Here is a 10,829-nt window from a genome sequence, read left to right as displayed (position 1 = left end):
CTATACTAGACAACCAGTGCTGAACACAACACAACAGGGTAATTATTTAATTAAATGAAAGCGGTCACTGGGTTGACATTTATGGAAACATATTGTGAATATCATTACTCCTATGAGCACGTGAATTCTCTAAGAAATGGGACAGTCATTTGCATGTTCAAACCCATCGAGAGTTAACAATCCTAGGTGAATCAGAACACAACTTCCATTGTGGTGAATTACCCTATGATTAGTTTAGAATTGCTCATCATGAGTGATGAGGACAAAAGATCATTCATTCATTCCTGTCTTATGCAAGAAACAATTAGTTTGGCATCATTTCACTGGATCTCCCAGCAACAGCATGTAAAGTGTTATTCCCATGTTTCATGAGCTGAAATACAATATCCCAGAAATTTTCCATAAGCACAAAAAGCTGATTTCTCTCAAATGTTGTGCACACATTGGTTTACATCCCTGTTAGTGAGCATTTCTCCTTTGCCAAGATAATTAATCCACCTGACAGGTGTGGCATATCAAGAAGCTGCTTAAACAGCATGATCATTACACAGGTTAACCTTGTGCTGGGGACAATAAAAGGCCACTCTAAAATGTGCAGTTTTGTGACACAACACAATGCCACAGACGTCAAGTTTTCAAGGAGCATGCAATTGGCATGCTGACTGCAGGAATGTCCACCAGAGCTGTTGCCAGAGAATTTAATGTTCATTTCTCTACCATAAGCCTCCTCCAACATCATTTTAGAGAATTTGGATGTACGTCCAATCGGCCTCACCCGCAGACCACATGTATAGTGTTGTGTGGGCCAGCAGTTTACTGATGTCAACGTTGTGAACAGAGTGCCCCATGGTGGCGGTGGGGTTATGGTATGGGCAGACATAAGCAACAGACATCACAATTGCATTTTATCGATGGCAATTTGAATGCAGAGATACCGTGAAGAGATCCTGAGGCCCATTGTCGTGCCATTAATCCGCCGCCATCACCTCATGTTTCAGCATGATAATGCACGGCCCCATGTCGCAAGGATCTGTAGGTTTGAGGTTTTATTTATTCACACCAAAGAAAAGTGAAAGACAAAACAGTACAGATAAAGAAACTGGTAAAAATGGTGTGCAGGTGAGGTTAAAAGCCCAAAAGGGCTTATATGAAAACCAAACCACAAATATAAGTACAAAAAAAAGTTTTTCAATCAGTTAAAAAAGCATATTATAATTGTACATAATATACTCAGTAAACAAGAAAAAAAACGTGTGATTATGTGTGTGAGAGTTAGGCTACATGGAAGGGATTATTGGGTAGTTTGGTCATCAGGCTGACCCCCAGTCTTCACTTGAAGTTTTTGAGGGATGATGTTGTTTTGGCAATGTGAAGTTAAGAATTTCAGAGTATGGTACCTCTTTATCTGATAGAGAATTGACTATGTGAGGTGCAGCAGTGGGGAGGGTGAAGGTTATTGCGTTATATAGATGGATTTCAGAATTAACCTGGAAGAATCCATTGAAGGGTTTAGGTGAACTGTCTGGGAGGTACACAATTCCTGGAAGCTGAAAATGTCCCAATTCTTCCATGGCCTGCATACTCACCAGACATGTCACCCATTGAGCATGTTTGGGATGCTCTGGATCGACGTGTACGACAGTGTGTTCAAGTTCCTGCAATTTTGCGCAGCCATTGAAGAAGATTGGGACAATATTCCACAGGCCACAATCAACTCTATGCGAAGGAGATGTGTCGCACTGCATGAGGCAAATGGTGGTCACACCAGATACTGACTGGTTTTCTGATCCATGCCCCTACTTGTTTTTTTAGATACCTTAAAAAACAAGTAGGTATCTGTGACCAACATATTCATATCTGTATTCCCAGTCATGTGAAATCCATGCATTAGGGCCTAATGAATTTATTTCAATTGACTGATTTTCTTATATGAACTGTAACTCAGTAAAATCCTTGCAATTGTTGCATTTATATTTTTGTTCAGTAGTTCCGACTTCCAATAGTCTTAATGTGGTCATACAGTAATTAGTAAGTTGGTAAATGTAGTATCTGTATCCAGATAAAGCTATATCACACATTTTGATGATTTCATAGCATTTCAGCATGAGACACTGTATTTGCTTCAGACCTTTATGGTTGCTAAGGAACATTTGAAAGCAATATTTCACAGTAATACCAATTAGATCCAGCTATGTAATAGACCTGAATAATAGCTTGTGTTATCAAATCCGACTGCAATCTGTACAGTTTTTACCCAATTTTGCAGAGAAGGCTGGTATTGATACTGTAACATCCACACTTTCTTACAGCTCATGCGCTTCCCATCTGTGCAATCAATCTCGTGATAATGGTGGCTCATTGTGGAATGTAGCCAATTCTGTCAGTCTTGTACATGTGATTAGGGTATTGATAGGATATTAATTTAAATCTTGCACAATCGTCTAAACTAAAAGAAACACTTGACCTTGTGTTAGGAATGGGCATTAATCCCAGTCGGCCGATGTGTTCCTAATCAAATGTAAATGAAAATGTTGCCACAAGCCAAATGCAATTTTAGTGATTTATTTTGTACAATAAAGAAAGTGCCCTGTACGTTACCCCAGCTCAGATGTCAAAGCAAGAGTTCAAGCGCATCTACATTTTGCACACTCAAACCTCATATACCCCACTACACACTGATTAACCCAACATAGCAGGCGTAAAAGCAACGCCTGAAACCAGATCCCCTACATACTGGTCTTGACGAGAAAAATAAACAAGTGTCAGGGGAGGTTCTCTTCTGCACTGTTCAACCGACCCAGTAAATGTGGAGGATTTAAGATGGAGTGTCGTCTTGTTAACGTCCAAAAGCAGAAGTCGTGTCACAGGCATTCTTTCCATTTCCCCTGAAAGCTGGAACATCCGGTTGTTGGGGACTCGGTAGAGGCTACACACCGATAAACAGATTCCAGCCAAGGAGGGGGCCCCCCATCCAGTATTTTTCATTTTTGCAGAGCTAGGAGTGTAACCCCTACTTTGGAAGCTTAAGTTTGGCATACAGGAAAAATAATTAAATTAAAAGGCAAAATAAAAAAGTAGTCCATGTGATAACTGTTCAACCTTATGGCTGGAAAATATGGCCACAGTTTAAGGAGCAAATAACATTGATACTCACAATAGACAAATATAACAAAAGGCATATGGCGATATCAACTCCATTGGCCCATACCACTGTTCACATCATTTACACAATCCACAGACAAAATGTTATGAGATTTCACACACATACTTCAAGACTGAGGACACTTTCCAATAAAAAAAATCTCCACCCTGCCCCATGCACAACACCTCAGATCGCAATGGAGGTGACAAATACCATTACTCTGGTGTCTGAAATACAGCACTCAACTTTGAATTTCTTCAAAACTCAAAATGTAGCTTAAATATTCATAAATTAGGCGTCACCATGTTTTTAAACCAAATATTGTATAAAAGTATAACAAAGACTGTCAAAACTCCAAACTACTACAACACAGAACAAATCTACGATCATTGAAATGTGGGGCGGGGGATGAAGAATGTCAATGTAGTGGCCAAAGGACTGGGTCAAATCTCATCGCTGTACTCAGTGTACCGCTTTAGAACTGGGGGCATAGGGGGTACAAGTGTCAAGTTTGGGTAGAAGCAGTCTTCTCTCCCCTCTCAGCAACACCAATGGACACACCACAGTGAAAACCACGTGTTCCATCAGGCCCACGCGGTAGCCTCATCACGCCCGGCGGAAGCCCGTCTGCGCCCTGGATCTTTCGACCCAGCATGGGGCTCCCTACTGGGCTGCTCTCCTGGGAGGCCACCTGCCTGCGCCTCTGGACCCAGGGGCTACCGGACGGCGTCAGGCTGCTGTCTGAGGAGTAGTCCGCCCAACGTCGCCCAGCCTCAGGGCTCAGTCTGCCCTCACTGGCCAAAGGAGACTTATGGGAGTGGGGAGACTTGCGTTGGGAGCAAGGGCTGGCCCGGGGACTGGACCAGGGGCTGGTGCGTGGGGACACAGCTGGGCTCAGGTGATTGTTCTGGAAGGTGGCACCCCCTCCAGTGGGACTTAGCTTATTGACAGAGCGGGATTTGCGGGCCAGTCTGGGGGAGGTGGGGTTGCTCTCAGTCTCTGAGGAGCTACAGGCAGAGTCTTCGTGATACTGAAGCTCCCGTACCCGGCTGTTGAGTGAGTGGCTCTTCCTCATCCCTCCTACTCCCTCCTCGCGCTGACGCTGACCTTTGGGCACCTTCTTCTTGGGAGGCTTGGTGCCGATCAGAACCACTTTCAACCCCAGAGACCCGGTCCCCTCCTCGCTGCCCACAGCCTCATTGGCTTTGACCGCAGCCTCCACCTCCTCATACTCCACTATGGCACACTCCTCAGTGCCCAGCTGTGTGTAGCGGCCACTCAGCTTCTTCAGATCGGCTGGCAGGTCCTTGCCAGGCTTCAGCACCCTCACAGAGGCGATGGCGCCATATGTTCCAAACGCTTTCAGCAGCAGCTTCATCAGTTGTTCCTGTTGGGTAGCTCCGCCCTCGCTCCCATCGCCAGCCCCACACTCCATCGCCACGCCCAGCTCTGGCCAGCTCTGCAGCTCGCTGAGGAGTAGCATGCGGCTCGGCAGAGACTCGCTGGCAAACACGGGCACTGTTGATCTGCGACGCACTTTGCGCCCCTCATCGTTTAGCTCAAGTATTGTCGAGTGGCGCAGAGCATATGCAGTTGTTCTCCAGTCTCGCGTCAAGTGCTTCACCTGGGAGGAAAATAACTTTGTGTTAGAGATAATCGGAAGCGAAAGTCAGTACTTTGTTTACAGGCAGCATCCTGTATGATAGAACTTCCTATTTTTTATCATACATCCTGAAAACTAAAAAGCAATTGTTCTGATGGCAGTATAGCGTATAAGCAGCCACAGATCTAGAATTAGATTATTTATATGTAAGCAACAGCTGTCAAAAGGCAAATCAAGTTACTGGCTACTACAGAAGTGTTGTTTCACAGTTCTTAAAATTCCCACATTTCTGTTTGTAAATAAAACAACAAATATTGCTGTTATTGTTAGCGCCTCCTAGAAACAAATAAACATTCACAGTATTCATGCAGCTGTGAACATTGGACATTAAACCAGTAGAGGAGAAAAACGGATCTTATTCTTGGAAGTGTAAACAAAAAGGAAACGGGTAAAATCAATGAGTATGTATGAGCCTCAGTCACACCAGCTGCTCCCGCTTCCAACCCATGTGAGAATGCACTTCCTAGCCCCAACGGCTTGCCATACTGACACTAGGAACAGCTGTTGCATTCAGTTATATTAAATCCCCATGAGCCCCCAGGGAATTCAATTGCTATTCCAATTTCAATATCAAGAAACCAAGCTGTCAGCAGGAGATCAAACATTACCTTCTTAAAGGAGGTGAGCAGTTTGACACTGACGAAGCCCAGCTTGTTGCGTCGGACGTGTTTGAGCAGGAAGGCATCGTGCTCCAGGTTCTCATCCGACAGGTAGTACTCGATCTGGGCCACCAGCTTCTGGGTCAGCTCTGGGTCTGGGGGCTGCCAGCTCTCCTCCTCCAGCTCCCCACCACTCGTGCCAGCACCACTGAGAAAGAGAAAACGGATAACATGCCAGTTCACAGAGCCACAAGGCAGGAGCTTAAACGATTTGGCAGGAGAACTGATCAGAACAGCCTCAGCCATTACCCATAGCAACATGCTGAAAAGAGCTGCTGGAGATCTGCCATCTTGACTCTTTCCTCCTCAGATTTCATTTTCAGATTCTTCCTGTGACAGTAGTGACAGGCTGCCGAACCACGATGTGACCGTCACACTGCTCGCTCTGCCAGAACCTCAACACCACCGGGTGTCCCGCCAACATGAACAGAAATCGCTAAGACCTCTCCATCTGTAGAGTGCAGAGTCACTGATCTCCACACACACTACGCCTCCCACACAGGGACAGGGCTATTTACCATATCAGCCAGACTTCAAAACAGTCATTTACTGCCTGCCACACCAGAACAAATGTTTAATCAAAGTTCTATTGACAGAGGGCTTTAAAATGTGCACAGGTATGCCGGGCCGGCATTGGCTGCTGCGATCAGAGTGAAGGTCTGAATGACATCACTGTGTGGATGAGTCATCCTCCTCCAGCCTCCTCACACAGCGATCCCATCCCGCAGGCTAGGCAAGACACTGGTCGAACACCCCAGACAGAACAGACAATGTAATGATTGCAGCATCCAACCCACTGTGTTCAAGTCAGGGGAAGCCCTTTGACAACAAAAAAATAAATGGAGTCAACCCCTCCCACACACAACCACTGTAAAGGGACCAATTATTGTAGACCGAGTCATACTCAGATTCTCTCCTGCCAGAATAATAAGCTGGTCAAGGACTATTAACGAGTAGTTCACTGGTTACAAAGGTATCCTGTGAAAAACAAAAATGTTCCATGCCCCCAAACAAGTGCAACATTGTTGCAAGTGAAGAACATGCCTCTGCAAGACAGACTATGATGCATTGGTAGACCTGGTTAAGAATATGAATGTACTATTTCAGACTACCTAAATTAAACATACTAACCACATTGCCTATACATTAGCACTGGGTCACAGGAATTTACAAGGGCAAAAATAGCCAGCCTGGTCTCAGACTAGACGTAACATAGTAAATGTAAAACCAAACCCTGAAATTAGTACGATACGTTTCATTTTGTATGGTTAAGACAGAATGTTAGTTAAGGCGAATCTCTAGCAACCCAAAGGTTGTGTGTTAGAATTTCATCAAGGACAACTTCAGCAACTACTTACTACTGTTTAGCTACTTTGCATGTTAGCAAACCCTTTCCCCTAACCCTTTAACCCAGTGGTTCCCCAACTCCAGTCCTCGAGTACCCCCAACAGTACACATTTGTATTGTAGCCCCAGGACAAGCAGACCTGATTCTACTTGTCATTAATCATCAGGCTCTCAATTAGTTAATTCAGGGGTTTTATGTCAGGGGCTACAACACAAATGTGTGCTGTTGGGGGTACTAGAGGACTGGAGTTGGGAACCACTGCTTTAACCTAACTCCTAACTTTAACTAACCTAGCTAACGTTAGCCACAACAAAGTGGAAAGAAATGTACAGTGAGGGAAAAAAGTATTTGATCCCCTGCTGATTTTGTACGTTTGCCCACTGACAAAGACATTATCATTCTATAATTTTAATGGTAGGTTTATTTGAACAGTGAGAGACAGAATAACAACAACAAAATCCAGAAAAACGCATGTCAAAAATGTTATAAATTGATTTGCATTTTAATGAGGGAAATAAGTATTTGACCCCTCTGCAAAACATTACATATTACTTGGTGGCAAAACCCTTGTTGGCAATCACAGAGGTCAGATGTTTCTTGTACTTGGCCACCAGGTTTGCACACATCTCAGGAGGGATTTTGTCCCACTCCTCTTTGCAGATCTTCTCCAAGTCATTAAGGTTTAGAGGCTGACGTTTGGCAACTCGAACTTTCAGCTCCCTCCACAGATTTTCTATGGGATTAAGGACTGGAGACTGGCTAGGCCACTCCAGGACCATAATGTGCTTCTTCTTGAGCCACTCCTTTGTTGCCTTTGCCGTGTGTTTTGGGTCATTGTCATGCTGGAATACCCATCCACGACCCATTTTCAATGCCCTGGCTGAGGGAAGGAGGTTCTCACCCAAGATTTGACGGTACATGGCCCCGTCCATTGTCTCTTTTGATGCCGTGAAGTTGTCCTGTCCCCTTAGCAGAAAAACACCCCCAAAGCATAATGTTTCCACCTCCATGTTTGACGGTGGGGATGGTGTTCTTGGGGTCATAGGCAGCATTCCTCCTCCTCCAAACACGGTGAGTTGAGTTGATGCCAAAGAGCTCGATTTTGGTCTCATTTGACAACACTTTCAACCAGTTCTCCTCTGTATCATTCAGATGTTCATTGGCAAACTTCAGACGGGCCTGTATATGTGCTTTCTTGAGCAGGGGGACCTTGCGGGCGCTGCAGGATTTCAGTCCTTCACGGCGTAGTGTGTTACCAATTGTTTTCTTGGTGACTATGGTCCCAGCTGCCTTGAGCATTGACAAGATCCTCCCATGTAGTTCTGGGCTGATTCCTCACCGTTCTCATGATCATTGCAACTCCACGAGGTGAGATCTTGCATGGAGCCCCATACCGAGGGAGATTGACAGGTCTTTTGTTTTTCTTCCATTTGCGAATAAATCGCACCAACTGTTGTCATCTTCTCACCAAGCTGCTTGGTCTTGTAGCCCATTCCAGCCTTGTGTAGGTCTACAATCTTGTCCCTGACATCCTTGGAGAGCTCTTTGGTCTTGGCCATGGTGGAGAGTTCGGAATCTGATTGATTGATTGTTTCTGTGGACAGGTGTCTTTTATACAGGTAACAAACGGAGATTAGGAGCACTCCCTTTAAGAGTGTGCTCCTAATCTCAGCTCGTTACCTGTATAAAAGACACCTGGGAGCCAGAAATCTTTCTGATTGAGAGGGGGTCAAATACTTATTTCCCTCATTAAAATGCAAATCAATTTATAACATTTTTGACATTCGTATTTCTAGGTTTTTTTGTTGTTATTCTGTGTCTCTCACTGTTCAAATAAATATACCATTAAGATTATAGACTGATCATTTCTTTGTCAGTGGGCAAACGTACAAAATCAGCAGGGGATCAAATAGTTTTTTCCCTCACTGTATATAAAAGTGGAATTCGTAACGTCGCACATTTTGCAAATTCGTAACATATTGTACAAATTGTAATTCCTAACACATATAAGAAATGGATGATGAACATCCAGAAATTAATACATACCATACAAAACGTAACACATCATACTAATTGGGTGTCCCAGATTTACGTTTACTATGTTAGGCTACCCCCGAGTCCAGGTTGCAATAGCATGGGTTGACGCAAGGGAATTAGAGCAATGAGTGTCAAGGTGCCATCCAAATCGGCCTATCTGTCTTATACGTCAATGGGCTTACAATGCCCGTCTACAGGTGGTTAGAAGCTGTCTGGCAATTACCATAGCCCTTCACTGTGGAATTAAAGTTCACATTAAAATAACACACCAAACGAATAAATAAAAAAAGTATTGCAGTATTTTAGCCTACAGGTTTATTTCAAAACAAACAATCAGATAATGTTAAAAGGAGGATACAACTGGCAGACATGCCATTACAAGACAAAGCATTTACCTGGATTTATCATGTCTTCCAAATTCGTCTTCACTACAGCTGCCTCCGAGGAAATCGAGATTGTTTGAGGACACCTCCTCCTCTGGTTCCTCGTCGTCTGCCTCCTGAATAGCCACTGTTATCGTCACTTGAGTCCCCATCTCTTGCAGGTGTTGATCCACAATTATCACCTCATCGATTTCCCGTCCCGCCGACGAACCTGATACAGATTCGATATGTTTCTGAAACTCCATGGTGGCACTCGTCATTTTACCCGAAATAAATGTGTTTTCTCCCGGTTCGTTCACTTCCTCCTCGGCTACACCAGTGGTAGTGCTTTTCTGAAAGCCTTTATTCCTTGTACTACAACAATTGAAGTCGGCAGGATATGGGGCACATACACCTCGACGCTTTTGACACCCACGCCGGTGGATGGCCAAGGAAGCCCCAAAGATGCGCTCCACAGCTGGCCAGAGCCCCCAAATTCTACCCCACGAAGAACCCTGGGGTGGCGTGGAGCTAGCAGCTAGCGAGACGCAACTAGAAGCTGGGGAGACCGAGGGGATGGAGCCGTCTTGTGTTGTTACTTCCTGATTTGTAAGAGGCTTTCTGCTTTTGAAACGAGCTCTGGGATTGGGCCATGTCATCTTTCCGCACTCATCCCCAACCCACCAGCAAAACCCAAGCTGAAGCCAAGAGGGAGGGAGGAGAAAATAGAGACAACGGATAAATGCGTTTACCAATGCTTGCATTTTTGTGTATTTTTCCCTTTGTCACTATTTCTAGTAAGAAATGGCTGCTATTTCACACGTGTCCTAAATAAGGGGAAGTACAAGTGTACATTCCACGTGCTGTCCTGCAATTGGGGAAATTGCAATACACCAATCATGAAGGCCGACCCATTTCTCAGAACGCGCAAATTGGATAATAGGCTTTTAGCATTAGACGAAGGGGTTGTTGAGAGATTTGCTATGGGGAAGGACACAAATAAATGACACCAGTGTATACAGTGTCATGAGGCATTACTGTCAGCAGTGGCTTTTACTATGAGAGGATGTGTAGGCCTATAATACAATAGCCCATTGCAACAAAATTATAAACACATATTTGAAGATGTCAGGATTTGGCACTGGCAATTATCCAATTCATGGTCTGTTATCTCCAAGCCTACACCCCATTGGCCCAAACCTTTAGTGCACTTATGACTAGCTGACTGTTTTTAATTGATGTGTATCTCGTAAATAATCACCCACACCACAACCGCTACACCATTGCTAATACAGTTGCTGAGATGACTTGATGTTTTCTCCACCCTGTTGGCAAGAGTTGTACAGCTGGTGGACTTACTCATACTCTGAACCACATGTCCTGCTGCAGCAGCCACAGTGACTGTGCCATACCTCCCAGTGCCACAAGCCAGGAGCAAACATCAATCAGATAATGGCCCTGCAGCAAGATGTTCCAACAACCCCTCAACAGCTTATCTGTCAGGTGTCTGCAGCAGGAAACAGCCCCAATAGAGACCTGGTCAATCCCATTCCCTTTAAAGTCACTACATTGACCAGGCCCTAGTTTGGGACACCTTTGGCAGGAGTAAATTGATTGCC

At 44.6% G+C, this 10,829-nt stretch overlaps 1 protein-coding gene across 1 annotated transcript; it reads right to left on the bottom strand.

Moving 5' to 3' along the window:
- Positions 1-2,546: 2,546 nt before the first annotated feature.
- On the bottom strand, positions 2,547-10,377 carry larp6a (La ribonucleoprotein 6, translational regulator a). The gene is made up of 3 exons (XM_041899221.2): positions 9,244-10,377; positions 5,414-5,612; positions 2,547-4,766 (listed from the first exon to the last, which is right to left on the bottom strand). The coding sequence occupies exons 1-3, from the start codon at positions 9,972-9,974 to the stop codon at positions 3,648-3,650; spliced, it is 2,049 nt and encodes a 682-aa protein (XP_041755155.2). The 5' UTR covers positions 9,975-10,377; the 3' UTR covers positions 2,547-3,647.
- Positions 10,378-10,829: the final 452 nt, after the last annotated feature.

The sequence above is a fragment of the Coregonus clupeaformis genome, unplaced genomic scaffold (genome assembly GCF_020615455.1).
Source record: "Coregonus clupeaformis isolate EN_2021a unplaced genomic scaffold, ASM2061545v1 scaf1159, whole genome shotgun sequence".
Lineage (NCBI taxonomy): Eukaryota > Metazoa > Chordata > Actinopteri > Salmoniformes > Salmonidae > Coregonus > Coregonus clupeaformis.
The sequence above is the reverse complement of the archived record's forward strand: the minus strand, read 5'-3'. Positions and strand labels throughout refer to the sequence as shown.